General features: G+C 43.2%; 1 protein-coding gene across 3 annotated transcripts; it reads right to left on the bottom strand.

The window, feature by feature from the left end:
* Positions 1-29: 29 nt before the first annotated feature.
* Positions 30-23,633, bottom strand: MSANTD2 (Myb/SANT DNA binding domain containing 2). 3 transcript variants are annotated; one of them, XM_061592573.1, is made up of 4 exons: positions 23,091-23,633; positions 4,705-4,963; positions 3,649-3,709; positions 30-1,815 (listed from the first exon to the last, which is right to left on the bottom strand). In XM_061592573.1, exons 1-4 carry the CDS (start codon positions 23,607-23,609, stop codon positions 963-965), a joined length of 1,692 nt encoding a protein of 563 aa, XP_061448557.1. In that variant the 5' UTR covers positions 23,610-23,633; the 3' UTR covers positions 30-962. The 3 variants fall into 3 exon arrangements, with proteins under 3 accessions (XP_061448557.1, XP_061448558.1, XP_061448559.1); XM_061592574.1 differs by lacking the exons at positions 30-1,815; positions 3,649-3,709 and adding an exon at positions 5,545-5,588 and having other exon boundaries at positions 4,844-4,963; XM_061592575.1 differs by lacking the exons at positions 30-1,815; positions 3,649-3,709 and adding an exon at positions 5,545-5,585 and having other exon boundaries at positions 4,844-4,963.
* Between the last annotated feature and the right edge of the window lie 399 nt (positions 23,634-24,032).

Below are 24,032 nucleotides of genomic sequence, written 5' to 3'. Positions count from 1 at the left end.
CAAAGAGATACCACTGAGTAAGAAACACATTTCTGAAAATCCACGTTTGTTTTTATTTGGACTGACACATTCATTGTATGTCACAACTTCCACTGATCAATGGGGGTTTTTTAAAAAAAGAAATAAAAAAGCCGGAACTTGCCAGCAGCGTAATGGGGCTTATATAGTAACGTTCTGATGAGGCATTAAAAATGCTTACTGCCCCGGTCCAGGAGTCCCCCCTCCCCTCCCCCCCAACCCCACCCCTTCTCACAGCTTTGATTGCATTTGATAAAAGCATGGTTTGACAAAATCCTTCCCGGCAGCTGAGTTACTTTCACTGCCACATGAAGAGGCTAACTAAATTTTTGAAAAAGGCCAGGGAGTACTTTAATGTAAAGGGGAGGAAAAGCTGATATGACAGCACTACTAGTAAAGTGGGATACATCACAGAAACAGAAGGGTTTTTTTGCAGGCAACACTGGTTGGAAACAGTAAAAAAACACTTGATGGGTGAAAAAATGTGAAATGCTAAATTATATACAAGAGGAGCAAATGGTGGCACTGTAAACCAGTCTTATGTGACTCCAAGTTTAAATTCGCCATTATCTATTGCTTATTTATTACATAACTGTAATAACACTGATAGAGACATATGTGTAAAAATGAGACATTATGGAAAACAGCTTTTTCATATGAAACGCAAAGTATACGTTTGTCCGACGTGGAATGTACCAACAGTCATTGTATTTACAGGCTCCCTTTTAGAGTCTTCTCTTTACAAAACCAGCTAATTGACCAAGCAAGTAAGCTGTATATTTTGCTGACTTGGGATACTCTTTATGTAAAATCACCCGCAAGAGTCTTTTTGTTCCAAGTTCGTTCCAAAAGGCTTATTTTGCCCAGTCCCGTACTGCAAGATTCCAAAAGATGCCCAAATGCCACAGAAAAGCCAAAGCCATGATCCTTATGAAGGACGAAATTCAATTGTTAAATTTCAAGGGGTATCCAATGGCTTTTTCCAGACACTCTACCAAGGAGCCAGCAGAAAGGAAGTCCCTCTCCACTTCCACAAATTTGATGTAAATGGACTTGGGAGAAATCCCGGGGTCTACAATGCAGTTTTGAGATAAAAATCCATTGATTCCAACCCATTCTTTGCTGAAGGTTTTGGTGTTTGCTTGAAAATGTAAGAACAAACACTGCTGGAGAGTTCTGACCTCAGCAATGCCAAGGTAACAATATATGATTCGGGTGGACTCCATCTCCACTTTGAGCGAGGCTTGTGACAAGGGCATGTCTGCTTCCCCCAGTGTCTCATTTTCAGGGTCTTGGCTAATGCCCTCATGATCGGGAGACTGCAGTTTCTCATGACAATCTTCATAACCGATGGCATACAGGCCGGGGCTTTTAGGAATGCCCCCAGGTAATAAATATTGGACAATATTTCCACCTGTTGGCTTGGAGTGAGCAATAGGTATCCAGTCAATCTCCATGTGCAACTCCAGGCACCTGGCTTCGCTAATAGTGATCTCTAGGAATTTGTAGTAAACATTCTTCCAGTTCATTTTCTGTACCCTGGTCATGATGATCCTGCCCTCTGGTTTCTCCGAGTTGAAATATTCCCGGAGTCGCTTGCCAAGGGGGACTTGGGAACTGATCTCTGCGTAGTGGTAGCGGATATCCTCCTTCCACCGCGTGTTGTAGCCAATGCCAAAAATGGCCAGTTTGTTAGAAAGATGTAGCCTAGAGAAGTCTGTCCAGCTCTGAAACAACTCCCACTTTAACTGGACGGATTCCAAGATCTGTACAATATTCTGCATCATATCACGCTTCCTTTAAAGAAACAACAACACAGAGTGTAAGGTTTAAGACAGGCAATCAAGGGGTTTAGAAGAGCACAAGAAGAGACATGCATCTCAAATAAACTTTCATAGGCATCAACAGCTGAAGCTGTAAATACAGGCAATGGCTATGAAAATTAACAATGTTGTCTTGGACTTTTTTGAACCTAATATTACATAACTGACTTGTTCCAAAGGCATGTTCCAGCCAGTAACATATACTCCAATGAGAACAGTGGTGGTGTATTCATCACCTCGACGACATGAAATACACAAATTAAAAAATGGTCCTAGCATTATCTAGCATAATACAAAGAAAGGCCATAGCTCAGAGGTAGGGCAGGCAGAAGGTCCCAGGTCCAATCCCTAGCATCTCCAGGTAGGGTTGGGAAAGACTCACGTCTGAAAGCATGGAGAGTCATTGCCAGTCAGTACAGACAATCCTGGGATAGGTAGACCAGTAGGCAGGCTTCCTGTGCTTCTATGATCTCTACATTATTTTGAAGCACGGAATAAGAAATCCAGTGTGCAAAAACTTTACAGAGGTAAGGGGTCTATTCTTTAAAAAATGTTATTGCTCTCTAGTAGTTCTCTAACCTCTTTCCAGGGGTTTGTTACAGCACCGTAACATAGTTTCCCCAAATTATTTCAAGTATGGACTGAGAAATACCTAGAAGTTTCCCTCTTTGGTATGGTGACACATCTAATTAGCACAGCGCTGATTTGAATGGCTGAGCACTGGCTGATAATCCAAGTAAAGATTACTGCGCCTGGCAAGTATTCTAGGAAGTGAAAACAGGAATTTCCATGTAGCTGTGTTCAATGCAGTCAACCACACACAGCTGCACAGTCCTACAAGCTGCCGCTTAGATAATAAGGGAGAAGGTCCCAAGGCATCCTGGGAAGACAGGGGTTAGTATGCCATCTGCCCAGGAAACTAGTATATTTTGGAGGCTTAAGATTGTGCACAGCAACACAGAAATATTCTTTTTTTGTAACCTTCTCCTTTTAATCTTTCCATAAGATTCTTTCCAAGCAAGACTTTGGCACAGCTTGAGTTGCTAGTCTTACATCAACTGCATTGGTTGCTAGCTGGCTTTCAGGTGCAATGCAAAGAGCTGATTATTACCTTTAAAGCCCTAAATTGAGGGCTTTATTGAGACCAGGATACCTAAAGGATCATCACCTCCTGTACAATCCTTTCTGTCTATTGAGTTTATTACCTCGAGAAGCCCTCTTGCTTGTCCCTCTCCCATTGGAGGGGCTACTGCTGGGAGTGCATGAGACCTCTCTCAGTTGTCAGCACCCAGCTTTCAAGAATTCCCAGCCTCAGAAGATATGATTGGCCCAAATATCCCATGGCATTCTACTTCCACATGAACTGATTTTGTATATTTGTAAGAAAGATTGATCGTGCATTTCGCCTGAATGTTAGTTGATTTTTTTATCTGCAGCCTGTTTGCTTTTTTTAACCTGATATGCTGTTATAATTGCATTTTTAACTTATGTTAGCCACCTACAGTGGTTCACGTTTTGAATCAAAAAGATGGGATAAGGATATCTTTAGTAAACAAATAATGTGGTGGAAACCAACTTGGCTCTCCACCAGCTTCCTGAATGAATTTGGATAGGAGATAAAGTTTAAAATAAGAACATTACATAGTTCAGTGTCTGGATTTCAGTTCACAACATATACCCAGCTGATGGATAATATGTGTTACAGAGATTAGAGCCCTTTATTACAGCAAGTTTTATTTTGATTAAAGACAACTTAAAGAGTTGTAAGGATATTAATTCCAAGACATGACACTCATAAATTACTCACTGTGATTCTTCAGAAAATTCCTGCTTTATCTTCAGTGGTTTCTTTGTAGCAGGCATTTCATCTGAAAGATCAAGTTAGAAATAACTGTTAAAAACAAAGAGAAAAAAACTGCTACTTTAAAAATGTAACAATTACATTGTCTACAATAATGTCCCAAAACAATCTGAATATTGTCCTGACACACACTAAAGTAGCACTTAAAGGTGCAATAAAAGCTAGATGATGATGATAGTGACGATGATTAATGTCCTGCCCTTCCCCCCAGAAAGAGCCCAGGGCAGCAAACAAAACACTAAACACACTCTAAAACATTTTAAAAACATACTTTAAAATATATTAAAACAAAAAATATTTTAAAAAAATCTTTTTTAAGGTATGTGGTTTACAGGATTAGAGAATCACACTCCCCTTAAGGATAATACTGCCAATTAAGCCAGAGGATCACTTTACTGAATTACATTTTTGTAGAGAGGGAATTCTATCTTCAATATATTTGAATGTCACATGTAACAATAATTGAATTTAGATTACCAATCCCTAACTCAAGTAATATAAAACACAAAAGGCATTTTTGTAAATACACCCAGATGCATCCATTACTGTTACAGCAGTAACAATAATCAAAACACTTTCAATATCCAAACGTGTTATCAAAATTCTTCAGTGGTGTGGCTTCTGTTTTCCAGGCAGGAGCTATTTTACACAAACAGGTGTGTGTGTGACACACAGAGAATGAATATGAAGCAGTAAGGTGACTATGGAAGGACTTTATCAGCTCTAAATTAATCAGTTACGTTGAAGCTACAGTAAGCCCATGTGCAGCCTTAGGGTTCTTCACAATGATACCGAGAGTTTGTGGGTGCAATGGGCAGTAGGGAAATAAGTGTTATGCCTACACAAGCTGAGAGAGAGAAAAAACAAACCAAACTGGTCAACAAAATGAAGCAATTCTTCTCTGTGCTGCCCAGATTCCTTATTTAAGATGAGATTATCTAAACATCAGCTTCAACAGCAGAAAGAGCAGCAGCATTATGGTTTGCAATGAGCATTTCTTACCCAACTCTTGGTCTCCTGACTGGTAGCAATGAAGATCCTGACTATGGTTCCCCCATTCATCCTGTGAGTATTCCTCCATTGTGCTACCATCTGACTCCAGCTCTTGGTACAGACCACTGCTGTTGATAAGCACAGGCTGGCAGGGTTGAGAGTCCCATCCTCCTTGACCAAACACCTGCTCCAACTGTTCAAATGTGTAACTGCTTTTCCTTTTCCCAACACCATGCTCTTTTACTCGGCTGTAACACCTGCGAAGAGTCTGAAACAGAAAAGGCACACGTCAGGGTATACTACCTTACTAAGACTTCTAAATAAGCTGCACAATTTTAATTAATTTCTAGCTTTGGCTGAGTAAAGCTCTGCCACATATATCTGACTGTTTTTAACCAAAACAGGGTGTTACCAAGCAGCTTTAAAGCCAGGTTGAACTTTTGCAGCCCTTTAAAGTTTCCAACATACAGCACTTCCATTTGCATATTTGCCACAAGAGTACAGCGCATCTATGTAATCATCATTTTAAGACATCAGTTTTATTTGTTCTTCTCTACTACCAAGGGCTTTCCCTTCTCAGTCCCCAAACTTGCTATGTTATGCAGAACTACAACCCAGTGAGATACCAACAAGCCCATAAGATGTACACCTTTACAAAGGGAGGAGAAGGAACAGCTACTGTGGTGCCCATAGTTTGGAGAAGATTAAGGGAAGGGAGAGAGAAAGAGAGAGAAACAGGAGTCACCAAAAGCAGACAGTTGGATCATCCCTTACTCCAAAAAGAAAACATGTAAGAAGTTAAAAAAAATGTTGGCCTAAACTCTTTAGCTAGTAAAATATATTACTTACATATTTTGCATCCTTACTAACTCACTCTGTCTCTTGGGAAGCTGCTGAAATTTAAAAGAGGTGAAATCAATAATGCTCTGAATTCCCATGCTCAAATATCAAAACACACAGTACTAAGATGGTCAGGTCTAATAATAAAACATTAAACCCAACAGTCCAGCGTAGATTCTGAAGCATCCTATTCACCAAGCCTCTATTAGGTTTTGGCCTCTTTCATTCTGAGTCCGATGGCTGACATGGCTGCAAACAGTATGCATTACACAGCAGCTAGCGTAAAGCTTTATAAACACTTCCTTTGGGGCCTTTCTTTCCTGGTTTCCAACTGCATGCAATACCTGCTCTTAGGAAAACCTTAAATCTGTAGCTTTTGACAGAGTCTGATGTAAAGAGTGGTCTACAGACAGAAAACTGAACACACATCACACCCTGTTTGCGAGAGCAAGTATTGATGGGGGGGGGGGAAGTGCCACAGCTGTAAGAATTTGAAGAAAGCCAGTAACTCAAGCACCATACAAAACTGCTGTCTCCCAGCCACTTTGGTAGCTTTGACTTATAGTCTTAAAGAGTAACTTTGCCAGGTGCCCTGACTGTCCCAGTGAGAGTGCTGCCACTCATCTCTTCATCATTCAGAGAAGAATTAATCAGTGCCCTTAGGGATATCTGGAATCCCACAAGCTGAAATGAGATGAATTTGCTGCCTGAGGTAGAACAAATGGTGCTCCCGCCCCCACTCCAAGTCAAGTTCCAGAGTACCAAAGATGTCCATGTTATTTTGTCACCCACAAGCACCTCCTCCTCCCAGAGAGTAAAAAAAATACTGCTAACAATTTGCTGCCCTTTCATGACACCCAAAATCAGCCACCTGATGTGGTAGGGCTGGCCCCAAGAGTGGCTAATTTCATAACGCTAGTTAACTTCATACTGACCGCTTTAAAAATGTGGGCACAAAAAAAGGGGGGTATGAATTATTTGCTGGCTAAAAGTAATATTGTGCTTTCCTAAGCCCTGTATATCCAAGCAGTGTAAGTTGCTTTTCTCTAAATCCATCATAGCTGCAGTATGGAATGCATGAGAACACTGCTACAAAAACACCCAACTCCGAGGATGCTATTGGAAAACAAAATTGAAATCCAGCCTGGTGTTGTGCCTAGTGTTGGATAGGGAGACCCAAAGCTGAAATCCCACTAAGCCACAAATCTTATTGGGTGATTTTGGGTGAGTCGCTTTTAAATAGGGCTGCTCTGAGGAAGGGAAGGATGATGGTAGCAGCAGTAACAACTTGTAGATGAATGGAGGGTTTCCCCAGAACAGTCGTCTGGAACTAGCTTTACTAATCACTTTTAGCCGATGTGAGGACCCTGGTGGAGTGTGCCAAGCTAGGCCTCTGCTATCACATTACAAAATTATCTGCTGGCAAGATCCTTGACCACAGACCTCATTTTCTCCACACACTTCCTCTCTCCAGTTGCCAACATATAAACAAGGACTGAGATTTGGTCCTTGAACCTCCAGTTGCTGATCTCTACCTTGCGGCTTTGTTTTAGCATTTGTCTGTCTTGGTTAGAGTTATTTTTTATCTACCTTCATTTTGTAAGCAGCGTTAGCACAGGAAACATGAACTCGTCTCTACCTCAACCCCAGGAATTTATTTCTTTGGATGGGAAAGTTTTTTATCCATGTTCAAGAGCAGTCACCTTTGCCTTCCTTTTCATCCTATTGATACAAAATGTTCTGAACAATTCTGTAACCCTGTCAGAGAAACACAACCTCCCAACCCCTTTTTAATGGTGTGTTTCTTGGGGGCAGGAAATGAATGAATCCAAACCTATCTGAAAGTTAAAGACTAAACAACATTAAAAAACACTTTTCGCATGTTCTGAGTAAACCTTACACATTATTCTTTGTTCCCTATTTTCAAATGACATTCCAAGAGCTTATAATGCCATGTTCTTTCTTTCTTTCTTTCTTTCTTTCTTTCTTAAAGGAAACGGCTACATACATTTGAAATGTTGCTAGCCATCAATAAGGAACAGGTTTTGTGCCTGTTCACATTTCTGATATTTTCCAGCGAAGAGCACAATCCACTTACAGGCAAAATGTTGGTTTCAAGACTTAGTTAGTTCCATGGGGAAGTCAACAGAACTAAATTCACTAAAATACTTTGGCTTAGCTACGTGACAGAGTTGATTATCTAGCTAAGCAACAGAATATTACAGGAGACGCTAATATGGGTTCATTAAAGATGATGAATGCTTTTATTAACAGCCAAGCTAAAACAAACAGTATCTCCAGCACAATTAGCTAAGAAGTCTTAATATGCTCTGATGAAGTCCTTTGGGAGCCCCAGCATCCACAAACACTACCTCAAACACTTGGGGCTGAATTAGCATTCCAAAGGATTTTCAGCTTGTTTCAATACTAAGGATGGAATCTGACTAGCAGCAATGCGACTGAGCATTCAAAACAATTTTAATCTAACAGAGACTTAAAAAAAAAAGATTGTCCCAGCCTATCTACAAAGAGCCAGGGCAAAGAAAGCAGATGCACTGCAGGTGGGTACACCATGTGAGCCTGGCTGTAGATCAGAAGTGGGGATGTTTTGGCCCTTCAGATGTTGCTGAACCTCAACTCCCATAAGCCCAAGAAAGCTTGACCAATGGCCAGGAATTATGGGAGCTGTAGTTCAGCAGCATCTGAAGGGCCAAAGGTTCCTCACACTTGCTATAGAACCACCAATGTGTAGTTCCACTGATTTGTAGGCTACATGACATTACTGCATCATTCAGAGAACGGCGTTGCTATATTGACAATGGACAGAGCTTAAGACAAACAGAACACTCTGCTTATGCTGTGTGAAGCCACAGCTCTAGGGGAAGCTATAGTGTAGGGGGTGCCAACCCATAGCACTGACAAAGGCCTTCGGTGGCACCCCAGCTGGTAGGCCAGAATCTGAGCTTTCATTTTTAAAAAAGTAAGTCTCTAGCCCACCTACAAAGTAAGTTATGGAGCAAAATGTGCAGGTATCCAAGTGATTTCTGTGGAATGAGCCAGACCAGCTGTTCCTGCCTGTCTGTGTTATTAGCCAATGAGTGAAGTTAGACCTGTGATTAATAAGAAAGTTGTTTGGACACCAGGCAATAGGAATAGATCCTGAAGAGCTGCTGTTTCTCCCTCCCTTTTAGTGCACTTTTCCTGCTTCTGTATTTTTTCCTAGTCCTTGGGATCTCCATAGTTTGCCGTTTTCCCCCTAGCAACCAGGATGCATCTTTCCTATGCTGGGTTCACCTGAGATCAGGTAGTGCCTAGAAGTTATTTTCTGCAAATACTACTACACAATAAGTGTTTGTGAATGTTAAAGAATCCCCCTCTCCCCAAAAGGCAAATGTGAAAACTTTGCAAACAGGCTTCAGCATGTTTTTAAAGATATTTTGTTTTTATGATGGTTTCTGTTTTGCTTTCAGTATGTTTTAATGAATGTTTTTAGTATATTTTCTTTTGCTTGCCACCCTTGGCTCCTTTTGGGAGGAAGGATGGGATCTAAATTTAAATAAATAAATAATCGTTCCCTTGAGTTCAAGTTAGGGATGCAAAGAATCTTCTTTGGAGAGATGACTCGATGCAAACTGTTTCTGCAAAGGAAGGACAGAAAGAATAGCAAGTGCACTTTAAGTGTGTGTTCCCAATTCTTTTATCTGAAGTTAAATACCCTGACATCATGGTGGCCCACAGGTAGCTTAGGATCCATCTTGTCTGCCAGATCCTTTAGACTAGGTGGATCAATGGTTTGACTCAGAGTTAAGTCAGCTTCATAAATTTCATATGAAATTATTATAGAAATAAAACAAAGTCCATTTGCCTGCCACTACTCATTCTTGTCTTTGGTCAAGGTGGTGGGTAAATTAGAAGAAAATGAGAGCGGAATGCTACAACATTAAGCTTCGGCACTGTTTCTCACACTTTTTGAACTTGGACCTCCCCTTCCAAGCTTTCTCTGCGTTGCACCCCCAACCCAACCCAACTAAATATTCCACAGGTGAACATGATGAGATTATTTTAAGAAGTTCTTTATAGCTTCCAGCTGAATGTAAAAACTACAGTACTAATATAACCAGGGCTGTGGAGTCAGAGTCAATTTTGGGTGGAGTCGGAAGAAATGTACCGACTCCGGCTTCAAAATAAATGTTAATTGACAATTAAAAAATATATATAAATTCACAATGTCAAAGAAGCTTGCCATGAAGTCAGCTGTATTTCAGCATTTCACCATAACTCAAGATGGAAAACATTTTGTGTGTCAGTGCATGACACAAGACCCAGATGAAGACAAATGCTGTGATGCCAAGATCAGCGCATATTCAGGCAGTGATAAAAATGCTCCTACAAGAGCTTTCAATTTAAAAAGACATTTACAGCGCTTTCCAAGGCTGTGGAGTCAGAGTCGTGGAGTCGGAAGCAATTTTGGGTGGAGTCGGAGTCGGACAGTAGAAAAATAGAGGAGTCGGAGTCGAAGGTTTGGCGTACCGACTCCACAGGCCTGAATATAACGCAGGCATAAGGAAGAAAAACAGTTGGATATCTAGCTCCTTCAAACAACCTGACAGATGAATCACAAAGGAGCAGCTCTTCCCAAAACAGGTTGGGATGATGGGATGGGGCATTATGATCACTGACCCAAATTCAGTGCCAATATATAAGGATTTCTTGCCAGGGGGCATCAAACTCACTCAATTTTGGCTTTTGAGGAAAAGAAGGCTCCACCTGCCTCAGGATCCTATACTTCCTTGAACTTCACCTTGCCTTCAGTTTATTTATTTATTTATTACATTTATACCCCACCTTTCTTATCACGATAGAAACCCAAGGCGGTTTACATACGGTCCCCATGTGGTCTCCCATCCAGGCACGGGGGCACCCTCAGCACTGCAGATGCATGTCCTCAAATGGAGGAACACATATACCTAATACCTGCTGACACCAATATGGATAATTTATTGCTGACCTTCCCCACTGTTACATCTAAATCTTCCTATTAATCATCAAAAACTTAAAATTTGTTTCAGCATCCTGTTGGAAATAAGATTTACATTAAAATTTACATTTTTGTAAATTTAAAATTTACATTTAATTTTTGACTTCCGGTTGGGTGTTTAATGGCGTTGGGTGAGTTCTCTCCCTCTTCACGACGATGAACTTTCTCTAAACAGCCCACTATTCTTAATTATTTTGGATGGTTGGCCGCATTTTAAGGAACAGAAGAGTGCTCATCCTAATTATAGTGGAATAGAATCAGAGAGATGCTAATTTGGCAACAGGAGGAGGTTTTTAGTGCATGGCCTTGAAATTCCTTGAAATTCCTCCCAGTGGGTGTTTAACAACTCGGCATCCTGTTGACGGAGGATTAGTTCGGTGTGTATTGAGAATTTATGATCAGTGGACAACAGTATAAGGCCTTTAGGGTGTTCCCTTCATGGCTCTGACAAGGAGAGCAAGGAAAGCTCTTGGATTCTCCCCCCCTTTGGAATGTATTTCTTCACGGAACTCTAAGAGATCTAAGAGAGGGAGGAAGGAGCAGGCCATAGCACCTGTGCTTTGTCAGATTGAAGAAAAAACATCTAAGGAGCGCAGTGGCCAGCTAAAAATAACTCACTTCCTTACTAACACCCAACATAAGCGGGGGGAGAAGGATACTGTACAAGCCCCAGCGTTCCCTCTTGATTGGTCTATCATGTCTAAAGACTACATGCAAAGGAATAGGGGGCAAACTGCAGCTTTAAATCTGGCTGAGGAATTGGCCCTGGCCAAGAGCCAGAACGTAATTAGTGCAACACACACTTCAGGTAGTAGCGGCTCCCAGTTGATAGCAGAGAGCCACGAGGAACCTGATGTTGAACGAGCAAAGCGACCAGATGAGGCAGAACAGATGACCCCTACAGGTTTGCGGGTCCCACTGACAGAATCCAAACAGGTGGACCACGCAGCTGATAAGGTACATGATAGGGACGTTCCAGCCAGCCCTCTTCCGGAGTTATACAACCAACTCACCCAGGCGGACCCTTCTGGGCTGGGTCTTACGCTAAAGGGCTGGATGTTTTCGTTGGCGACAGAATTGGAACAGATGAAAATCTTCTTAAGTGAATGTAATCAGCTTCTAACAAGTCTAGTTGAGGCACAACAAATAGCCTCTGCGACCGTGCCGATCAATGATCCGACATCTATTCAAAATAACACTCTGCCTGTCCCCCCACAACAACCTAGGAATAACCCTCGGAAAGCCACGTGCCTCAGAAAACGCAGACGCATAGCAATTAATGTAAAAAAGAGTAAAAATTTAAAACTGCAAAAAATAGCACAAAGCAACAAGCTGAATTTTAAAAGACTCTTTGCCCTGATGGATAAACTACCGTCAGTGACCGCTGAGAAAACAAGAACATTATTACCAAAGCAGCCTATTCGGGCAGCAAGTTCTTACCAGCTAGAGGATGATTCTAAACCTCACCCGCTCCCCCCATCCAGGGATTTGTATAGAACTATACCAGCTAGTGCTTCGGTCAGTTATATTCCGTTACAGGACCCCTGGCAAGACGTTCTTAGGAGGGAGCAAGAAACCCAGGGTAAGCCATTGTCTGTGTTGGCTCCGCATTGGTCCCTGGTTCTGAATCAGCGTAAGATGGTATTCGTCAACTACCCCAAACCCTGGGGTGTCATCCCATTAGAAGAACGGAAGTACCATCTTGCGGAAACAGTTAGGGCTGTTGTGCCAGCTTCCCTTTCGACTAGCGACATTGAGCAGGTGGAGTATTTGCATTTTGACGGTATAAGGGCCCGAGCGGTGGTCACTTTCTCCTCCCAGAACATTGCTACTCAAATTTACCATAATAAGGAGGAGTTGGGGAAGTCGGGTTTATTTTTATCAAGACTCTTTGAAAATCAGGCACCGCCAGTGGACCTAATGCCACGCCCGCGCCGACGAAACAATCACGGCCAGGAGGAGGATTGGATAACCCGGGGCACATTGATTGATCTGCGTCCAAAAGAAATGTGTGTCAATAGAGGAGCTACTGTAGCGGCGGCTCATTTGGGAATCCCGGACCCACAATTACAAGCAGTATGCCAATATGAGGACGGAGACATTGATCTAGTGGTTGAAGAGGGAACTATGCTACTACAATCCTTTGGAGCACTCCCTCCGTCAGAGCGGAGAGAAATTTTAAACAGACTGGATCAGTTAACCAAGCGCCTTGCCGATATTCAGGCGTGGGCCCCTAATATTGTTGCACCAGCCCTGCACAGTATTACCAGAGCAAGGACAGGGAGAGAGGACCATGTGGCAACTCTAGATACTATCCAGTTATATCCGGAGTCACTGTGCTCAGGCGTTGAATTACCACTATTGCCAGTTCCTTCTGAAAGTGCGAGGGCAACGAAGGAAAACATCATACCCCCGGATCCAGGATATAATATCAAGCATCAGGCAGCGGTCAAGAGGGGAGCCACCGATCAGGCTGGGGCGCCTCTTCAACCGGGCACGATAGAAGCAGGGGCAATTAGGCGTCGGCTCTCTCCACCTAATGACGCTGGGAGGGAGGGTGTCTCAGATTCCGGTGGGGTTACTGAATTGGCAAAACAGGGGTCAGGATTGTGCGCTCCTTTTGCCTTATTGTCCCCTAATATTTGTAGGCTGACACATACCTTTCCTTCTCCCTGACTGCCTCTGCCCCACTCCCCTAGTGTAAGATGGTCATTTAAGTTTATGGATAAGTGGGTAAAGGAGGGGTTCCATGGGGTAAAGGAGGGAATCCAAGGGGCTGCCATTAATGTTGTTGAAGGCAGAGGGAGATACGAAGTAGGGAGACAGCCATACTATCAAGGGAGGGTAGAGTGTAACCGATTGTTGATAACCCCCAAGCTGTCCTCCCGCTCAAACAACCTGGATGGTCTCGGTGACAGTGCCCCTGGGTTAAAACTGCTGCTGCTGAATGCCAGGTCGGTGAACGGAAAATCGATGCTCATCCAGGATTTGGTCCTCGATGAGCATGCTGACCTGGCCTGTATTACGGAAACCTGGTTGGATGAAGCTGGGGGGGTTAATCTCTCCCAGCTTTGTCCACCTGGTTTTCAGTACAGCAGCAGCCGAGACCTGGGGGATGGGGAGGTGGGGTCGCAGTGGTCTATCGTGACACCATCCCCCTGACCAGGTGCCCTCTCCCACAGTTCTCAGGGTTCGAGTGTGTGTACTTGAAGTTAGGTGGCCAGGACAGAATAGGGATTCTGTTGGTGTACCGCCCACCCCGCTGCTCCACAGTCTCCCTACCTGAGCTAGCCGGGGTAGTCTCGGGGTTGGTGTTGGAGTCCCCTTGGCTTGTGGTACTGGGTGACTTCAACATCCATGCTGAGACTGCTCTGTTGGGAGTGGCTCAGGACTTCATGGCCTCCATGACAACCATGGGTCTGTCCCAAGTAGTATCTGGCCCCACTCATGTTGCTGGTCACACCCTTGACCTTGTTTTCTGTGTTGGTCGGGATGACGGTGATCTTGGTGTGGAAGAACTCGCAGTGGTTCCGTTGTCATGGACAGATCACTACCTGGTCGGGTTTAGACTCACTGGGACTCTGAACCTCTGCAGGGGTGGGGGACCGATTAGAATGGTCCGTCCGAGGAGGCTGATGGATCCGGATGGTTTCCTGACGGCTCTTGGAGATTTTCCTGTCACCTTGGCAGGCGATCCTGTCGAAACGCTGGTTGACCTCTGGAGTAGAGAAATGGCCAGGGCGGTGGATATGATCGCTCCCGAGCGTCCCCTCTTTTGGAGTGGAGCCAAACCGGCCCCATGGTTTTCCAAGGAGCTGGTGGTGATGAAACGTGTCAGACGGGAACTAGAGCAACGTTGGCGGAAGACTCGGAGCGAAGCTGATCAATCTCGGGCTAGAGCCTATTTGAAGGCCTACTCCGAGGCAGTACGGGCTAAGAAGAAATCTTTCTTCTCGACCTCCATTGTGTCTACTGGGAGCCGTCCAGGGGAACTGTTTCGAGTGGTTAGGGGGCTTCTATGTTCCAGCCCCCGTGAGGGTAATTCTGACCACTCAGCAGACCGCTGTCAAGAATTTGCACGGCACTTTGCAGACAAAGTCGCTCAGATTCGCTCTGACTTGGATGCTAAAATTGATACAGTCTCTGAGGATGTAACTTTGGTGCCTATTTGTCCAATTAAAATGGATTCTTTTCAACTTGTCCTGCCTGAGGATGTGGACAAGATCCTTGGAGCAGCGTGTGCCACCACTTGTGTACTGGACCCTTGCCCTTCCTGGCTCATTAGAAGTACCAGAGGGGGACTGGTCAATTGGGTCAGGGGAGTAGTTAATGCCTCTCTACAACAAGGCAGAATTCCATCATGCTTAAAGGAGGCAGTTATAAGACCACTGCTGAAAAAGCCCTCCCTGGATCCCTCTTTACTAGGCAACTACCGGCCAGTCTCCAATATTCCATTTTTAAGCAAGGTAATAGAGCGTGTGGTGGTCGCCCAAATCCAGAGATTCCTGGATGATACGGATTATCTGGATCCATTTCAATCTGGTTTCAGGCCTGGCTATGGGACAGAGACGGCTTTGGTCGCCTTGGTGGATGATCTACGCAGAGAACTGGACAGGGGGAGTGTGTCTCTGTTGGTTCTACTGGACCTCTCAGCGGCTTTCGATACCATCGATCATGGTATCCTTCTGGGCCGCCTTGCTGAGATGGGACTTGGGGGCACTGTGTTACAGTGGCTCCAGTCCTTCCTGGAGGACCGAACCCAGAAGGTGGTACTGGGGGACTCCTGCTCGACCCCCTGGCCATTGACCTATGGGGTCCCTCAGGGTTCAGTTTTGTCCCCCATGTTATTTAACATCTACATGAAACCGCTGGGAGAGGTTGTCCTGGGTTTTGGGGTTCGGTGCCATCAGTATGCCGATGACACTCAACTCTATTTCTCTTTTCCACCTGAAGCCAAGGAAGTCGTACAGGTCCTAAATCAGTGTCTGGGATCAGTGATGGACTGGATGAGGGCAAACAAGTTGAGATTAAATCCTGATAAAACAGAGGTACTCCTGGTCAGTCAGAGGGCAGATCAGGGAATAGGGATTCAACTGGTGCTGGATGGGGTTGCACTCCCCCTGAAGTCTCAGGTTCGCAGTTTGGGTGTACTCTTGGACTCAGCTTTGAATTTGGAGGCTCAGATTACTGCTGTATCCAGGAGCGCCTTTGCCCAATTAAAACTGGTGCGCCAGCTGCGCCCATTCCTGGAGCTGCCTGATCTGACTAGGGTGATGCATGCCTTGGTTACATCCCGCTTAGACTACTGTAACGCGCTCTACGTGGGGCTGCCTTTGAAGACTGTTCGGAAACTTAAATTGGTACAAAGAGCTGCAGCCAGAGTGCTAACCGGGGCTGGTTACAGGGACCATACAACTCCCCTGTTACAACAGCTCCACTGGCTGCCAATTTGTTTCCGGTCACAATTCAAAGTGCTGATTTTGACCTACAAAGCCCTATACGGCTCAGGTCCAGGCTATTTGACAGAACGTATCTCCCTACATGAACCTGTCCTGGATTTGAGATCTTCAGGTGAGGCCCTTCTTGTGCTCCCCACACCTTCGCAAGTACATATGACGAGGACACGAGATAGGGCCTTTTCGGTGGCCGCCCCTAGGCTATGGAATTCCCTTCCGAGTGAGGTGCGATTAGCTCCCTCCTTGCCGTCTTTCCGGTGACAAGTAAAGACTGTTTTATTTCAACGGGCATTTGGGATAGAGAACGACCAAGATTAAATGTCATAGGATTGGTGACTACAGTATATGATTTTATTATTTTAAATTGTCCGCTGTTTTTAACGTATGTTTTATGGTTTTTAATTTTTCTCATAGTTTAATTCTATTTTAATTGTATATTTCTGTATGTTTTAATGGTGTTGTTTTAGTTGTAAGCCGCTCTGAGTCCTATTGGAAAAAGGGCAGGGTAGAAATAAAGTTTATTATTATTATTATTTCCTCATAAATATCTTGGGAGGATGCCAGTGCACTCTGTTTTTTCCTCGAGAATTAAAAAAGATGTGATCCTTGCCCAATCATAAAAATGATGACTTGGAGGAAAGTTCTATTGGTCTTGGGCATCAGGGTAGTAGTTACCAAATCTCTTGTGAACTGGACTTTAGAACTCCAATCATAAGCATATTTTAGGCTTGGATACCAAGCCGCCAACCTCCAAGATGCAGCCTTCAAAAGGAGCAGCTGCTTATGATAAAGACAGCAATCCTTCAGAGTGATTTAAATGGTTCTATAATTAAGAGATGCATTATCCATCTGCACACACTTAGCAAACTGAACCACTACTTTCCCTCCTGGATACCAGAGTTCCACATAGTGAGTGGCCTGCAATCACCCTTTCACTGCCCTCTGGTTTATGAACCTTCAAAATCTATTCCCCAAGAAAAGGGCACCAAGTAGACAACTGGAATCCACGCAACCAACCATGTCTGATGCCAGTTTGGTTCATTTCAAGACCTATTGGAATAGTCATGTGATCTCTTGTTACTCAAGAACAATTCATGGTAGAGATTTAGCAGTTCTAGAGGGCAAATCTGCATAGAGTTTGAAGCAAGACAGAACCAAACTGAAACCGCATGTCCTGAAACACTCTGCTGTTTACAAATAAACCCAGAGTACCTAATTTGTGGACCTAAATAACTACCAGTTTCTTTGAAAATTAATCACTTTAATTCTCCCAGGCAAAATAGGAAAGTTGTACACAGAAGGGTAAATGGGGATAATAAATCAGGTATCAGATAAGGAGATCAATTTAACGTATTATTGCATCAAGTAGCCAAGCATTTTCATATTATACACATCTCAAAGGCTCATCAGAGAAGCTGTCTCAGACTTAGATTAATGGTGTCTACTCTTCACACATAGCTGAATATTTGTCAGGTAATAGCTGTCCAATATATATTGCATTATTCCACTAGATAATGCTTTATTCAAAAAGAACAAGGTGTCTGCAGACATCAACACTTAAAGGAGAAACTTGACCACTGCTTTCACTTATAGTGCAGTGTAGGCCAGTACATTTCTGCTACTAGTTGTGTAGTGCATTGCTTCATTTAAGTATTTGTGGGGAGGTCAAATGGTTTTTAGGCTGAAAGTGATCAAGAGATAATAGCTTTTTAAAACAAGGTGAACCTTATTCTTAATCTAAGCTTGCCCATCTTTAGCTCCCTTTGATGTTGTCATGTGATCTTCCAGTAAAGAAAAAGAGCCCTTTAGAAATCAAACACCATCCTTCCCAGGATATTTATACATACTAATCAAGTTCTTTTTTTAAAAAAAACCAAAACCTTCAGCAAATTCCGTCACTCTTTAACAGCTGCCTTTGGAGCATCAATTCATTTTTGTAGAACTTTTAAGCACCTTCTTCATGAAAAGTAGAGACATAAATGCTTCCTATGTCTTTCAGTCAAGAAATTAAGGCACTGATCCTCAGAACTTTTCAGTTGCATTATAATTATTTCATATCTGCATACATTAAAAATAGTTTGATAGCCTCACTTGAAGTTCTCATTGACCTTATTTACAACAAGGAGAAGAATTTGTTTGACACTAAAGATCTGGCCACCACAATTTTAAACTTCTTTACAACTAAAAGCTGAAAGACTACTCAACACAGCCTGCAGATGGACAACGATTTGCAGTGCAAACCTATGCATGACTACTCAGAAGTCTCATCAAGTGCAATACTATTTACTCTCAGGTAAGTGTGTTTTGGATTGCAGCCTTAAACTTATAACATATATGAACAGTTATGCTTCCTTTTAATTGCCTATTATAAACAGAATCTTCTGCATTTCTCTTTTGTTAAAAGCACATCCTTGATGTTAAGCAAGAATACATTCATATGAAAGGGAATTTAAAGTATGTTGACAACTGAGCAAAGTATTTGTAGAGAGAAAGAAAATGTAGAAGCTATACAATGCTGTTGGGCCAAAGGAGTTGAATTACTTTATACAAATGCTTTCCACAACGTAGATTGTGAGCTGACTTAAGACAGCAAGTCACCCAAGTTCAGCTATATTATAATGGGTAGCAGTGATACAACAAATTTTACATTAGCTCCTTCCCTATAGAAAACAGCTTTCAGCACTCATATTTGGTATTATTAAACCTGGACGGCAACAGGTTATTTAACCAGGTGGCAACAGCTGATCACATAAAGCCACTAAAATCTAGACCTTTATAAATGCGTAATACTGAATCACCAGTGGGTTAATAGCACTTATACATTATTATTGAATCAGTTTCTAAGCTCCTGAAGGACAAGCATTGAATCAGAGTTGGAAGGTAACCTAGTTCAACCCCTTGCTCTATACTAGCTGTACAATGCAGGATGTATTTATAGTGTCTCTGACAGATAGCTATCCAGCCTCTAACTAAATGCCTCCATAGAACAAAGTAATTGAAAATAATTTATTAAGACACATGAAATCATAGAGATTTTAGAGTGTGTACCTATATCACCCACTTCTGTAAAGTGAACAGAACCCAGAATATTTTGCCACTAAATCCACAAAACCAAGTGTCTGAAAGGGCACCACAAATGAAGCAAGCAACATCATTAATGTAGTAATTGTAGTAGAAATGGACTTACAAAGTTCTTGCCTATCCTCAGAACCACCACAACAATCAGTGACTTGCCCAAATACACCCAGTCAGAGTATTTAATGTGCATATCTAGCAAAGTATACTGAGTCCAATAATTATTACACTGGTTTCCTCCTTGCTAGAGCACTTTTAATAATATCCTGCAGAGAACTGGATATTGGAAGTAACCTACAAGGCATGTCTGTAGGTAGCAGGAAGGAGGTGAATGGTTGGAAAAATGTGGAATCAAACTGATATTAAAACATGAAAGCAATACTTCTAATTTCATTTTAATAAATTTTGAAATTAAGCAATTCTGCTTTAGATTAGTCAATACATATCAACATAGCATGAAAGTAATATAATATAAAAATAATAGGATAAGGTCACCTACTGAAATAATACATTTTGCTTGGTGTGATCTCCAAGCCCTTTGCCTAAAGTTATATTAGCCAAAAGTACAAAGTGAATGTCAACATGTACACTTTCTCACCAGTAATAAGTGTACTAGAGTCAAGATAATCACTTCAAACTGACAATCTTAAAGCCTCCTACCTTATCTACAAAGCCATAAAACCTCATTGCCACCTAAGGTTGAAGAGAGAAGACAGCCCATATCATCCAATGCCTCCCTAGATCCATACCCTTATACGGTTCATGCATGAGCCTGCTTACTTAACATCATCTATGAAGGTTCCTCTCGACAGTTTGAAACCTAAACCATTTGGCTGGGACAAGAGGGAGGATATCTGAATGTAGTGAATGTAGAATTTATATTGATTTTTGTTGAAATGTAAACCACTTTGAGATTTTTTGAAATATAGAGTGATATACAAGTTAAATAAATAAATAAACAAATAATATTTTCTTTTGCTGCACCACCCTAGAGTTTTGTCTTGCCCTCTTCCTTGTCAGCGATACACAAATGTCACAAACAAACAAATACTGGCCTTCCACTATCGCATGAAGACCTTCCTGTTTAGAAAAGCCTTTGGCCATTTATGGGTGTATTTTATTGCTTGACTACCAACCATAATTAGGTACAGTCCTTCTTTCCCCCCACCTCACATCGTTTCTAAAATGACATGCACCATCTTAATCTTTCATGGTTCTGTCCTACAGTTGTTACAACTTCCTATAACTGCTCTAAACAAACACTTATTCTTGAAGAACTTTCTCCCTATAAAGCAAGGCAGAGTCACTCAACTGGCCACATGCACTAAAACAGTTACTGACATTGGCAGAGGACAGTTAAATATCTTGCAATTATTGCCAACTTGCAATAATTTTGTGATGCTTGAAATCAGTTTTAAACCTTTGCTCCAGGTATGCTCTGAAGTGCAGGCTTTCTAAAGCATGTTCCAACAGAAGATTAAATTGCTAAATGGCTTGGGCCTAGGCTACCTGTAAGACTGCTTTCTCCCATACCGGACTTTAAGATCCTGTACAGAGGCATTGCTCTTGGAGCCCCTGCCAAATGAAAAGAGGCAGGTAACCACCAAGAAGGGGGGCTTTTCAATAACGGTGCCTGAGTTATGGAATAGCCTTCCTCAGAGATGCTCACCTGGAGTTAACTTTGTGGTATTTGGGGTGCTGGGTAAACATCTTCTTGCTCACCCAGGCCTTTAAATAGTTTAGGTAGTCTGGGTCTCCTTTTTAAATATGTATTTAACATTGGGTGTGTGAAGAGTTCCATTTTGTTTTATTAGGTTTTTTCTTTTTAACTGTTTGTTTTTCACTTTGTATTTAAATTGTTTTCTGCTTATTTATTGTAAGGCACCTAGACAACTTAATGCTATGGAGCAGTGTGCAAATATCATAAGTAAAGATTAAAGCGCTCTGATCAAGGTGACAAGTCTGTGCACGTGGATCAACTGCACTGCCTGTGCAAAAGGCTGAGAGTGGGTGGGGCATGGAAATGCCCCAAATATAGCACCCCAGGATGTACGTTGTGTGTATGTGGTGGTGCTCCTGTATCACTTCCACTAACACACATGAGATTTTCACTTACAAGGCTGACAGTACTAGAGGGAAACAGGCACTGGGTTCTATTCAGTTACACTCTCTCTCTCCCTTCAGTATTAATAACAATGTATTTTTAAAAAAAGAAAGTTTATCTTCAGCAGCACTGACTCAAACAAGCAAATTACAAAAGTTGCCAAAGTGAATTAGTTAAGGTGACATCAGTGTTGATACCAGAAAGAGTGAAAAGGGAAAATAAGGAAACCTAGGAGTACGAACAAGTTTATCAACTTAAATTGGTATTATACAAATTGCCTCTAACCTTTACCATCTAATATGGAAAACTACTAACTGAACCAAACAACAAATTCCTCTCCAGCGAGTAATTAATTTCACTATTCAGAACCATTTATTTCCACATAGAAAAATAAGAGAAACTACATGTGCCTCTCAGCCTCAGAGGAAGGCAATGGTATACCACCTCTGATTACCGCTTACCATGAAAACCCTATTCATAGGGTCGCCATAAGTCGGGATCGACTCGAAGGCAGTCCATTTTCCATTCCACATGTGCCTTGCGCTGATTAATTCTGCTTTGTCAGTTATGGCATTCCCAGAAAAAAAAACAGTAAACGAGGCATTTATATTTACTCCATAAGATACTGCCGCCTTAAAGAGTAATGAATTCACTCGAGTAAAAAGAAATACACAGAAATTGTGTTCTGTTCAAGTCAGAATTTTTTAAGAAAACAATCTCTGCAATTTCAGAATTATTCCATGGCTTTGTGATCTGGCAGAAAACTGAGGCTGACTTAACCTGCATAAGATTTTTCATTCATGAGATATCTGAAGTTCAGCATATTGAGATATGCTTGCTTTGAAGTCTAGTTACATTCCACATGAATCTTCCCACTCGTTTCCCTAAAGCTAAAATTCTTCATCACATTCACTACTGCATCCCTTTCTAACTCCACGTAATAAAACTAATTCTCAAATACTACAAATAAAACTAAGCCAAGTCCTCAAACCTGCCATTTAGGTTTACTTACTTTGACTATTTGGGCTAATAACATTTGTTGTACTTCATTAGATAAAGGCACAGAGTCACCAATACAGCCCCTGATTCTAGGTGTGGACTGCTGAACTGTAAAGAAAACACAGAAGTCCTAACTGAACCAGTTCCTAACACTATTCAAGTTGTGAAATCTTATCCTCTGACAGAAGTCAAAGCCTTGCTTCAGGTATCTAGAGCTCTGCTCACTGTGATTCAATTGCATCCCTGCTGCCTATGCCACATAACTCACTAAATCTCTGCATTTAAGCTCTTTTGAAAAGATAACATCCTGATCCTGGTGGAAAACAGAAGCCAGAGTAGTAGTCTATGGCCTTGCCAAGCCTACCAAATCTTTAGGGATGGGGGGGGGGGAGTTCAGCCTTCTATGAGCATTAATGGAAAGGATGGTACTAATCACCTAGGAGTATTAATGGATAGGCTGGTCCTCTTTTAAAAACAAAAAAGAAAGAAAAAGAATTGATTGCATGTGATTTCTTGATTCCAAATAAGGTCAACAAGCTGGTTGTCGTCCCCCGCCCCGCAAGCTATTTTAATTGGTCGCAATGGACCACAAGAGACTAACAAAAAAAGAGAAGACGAAGAATGCAATAGGATGGGTTTGTTTAGCTGTCATAAGGTCCCTAGAGAATCAACCGGAGGCTCACAAAGGAAGCCAGAAGAGGGAACGGCAATTTCTTTCATCGGCCAAAAACTGCGTACACTGGAAGTTACCAGGCGAGCACAGTTAACCCCATAGAGAAGTCTCCCCCCCAATCCATCAGCCACTCTTTCCAGAGAAAGCCTGGGGACCTCCTCCTCCTCCTCTCTTGAGCATCACTCGTTGGGCAGCGGCTGCGCTCCGTACCTTGATGCGCTCCCGGCACTGGGAAGGTGTCCGCTCGTAGCCCAGCTCGGCCAAGGCCCGGGAGACCCGCTCGTACATGGCGGGCCCGGGGGCCTTGCTGCCGAACACGGTGCCGGCGCCCTCCAGTTGCTGGTACCGCGCCTCCACCAACCGCTCGTTGCCCCACACGGCGATCAGCGCGTTGGTCTCAGCCGGCGTCCACGACATGCCTCGGCAGGCGGCCGCCGTGGCCGTGCCTCCGGGCGAGAAGGAGACGGAGGGGGAGGTCCCGCCGCGGCCCCCGGCGCTGCCGCCGCCGCCCCCCGAGCCGGCCCCAGCCCCCGCCGAGGTTGCCGCGGCTACGGAGCCCTGCCCAGTGGGGCCCAAGGGGGAGGCGCCGCTGGGCGTGGAAGGGTCGGAGAGGCTCGGGTTGCCGTCGCTGAGAGCCCCAGGCGAGCCGGGAGACAGCACCTCCATCTTGGGGATCTTCAGCGGCGGCTCGGCGGCTGAGAGCTGTGAGGAGCCACAGGGCGCCGCCATATTGGAGCTGCGGAGCCGAGCGGGCGGAAGTGACGGCTGGAGCCAGCAGGCGGGGCTTCCGCCAGGCGACGACAGCCAGAGCGGGAGAATAGGAAGGGGGGGAGGAGAAACCGTGGTGGTAGTGTTGCGCGCCTGCGCGTCATGGAGAGCGTGGCAGCACATTTACAGTCACGCCACGCTATAGCTTAGGTAGCTTGCGCACTGTGCAAAGCTTCCCCCAAAGAATCCTGGGAACTGAAGTAGTTTGTTAAGGGTGCTGGGGATTTCTTTCTTTCTTTGTACATTTATTTATTTATTAGATTTGTTAGTCGCCCATCTGGCTGGTTGAGCGACGTACAGAAAAAGTATACAAATACATTAAAACAGTGTTTGTGTACCACTATTTCATTAAAAACCAAAGTGGTTTACAAGAAGTTAAAAAAA

Source organism: Rhineura floridana, chromosome 12 (assembly GCF_030035675.1).
Source record: "Rhineura floridana isolate rRhiFlo1 chromosome 12, rRhiFlo1.hap2, whole genome shotgun sequence".
Lineage (NCBI taxonomy): Eukaryota > Metazoa > Chordata > Lepidosauria > Squamata > Rhineuridae > Rhineura > Rhineura floridana.
Note: the sequence above shows the minus strand (reverse complement) of the source record. Positions and strands in the feature narration are given on the sequence as shown.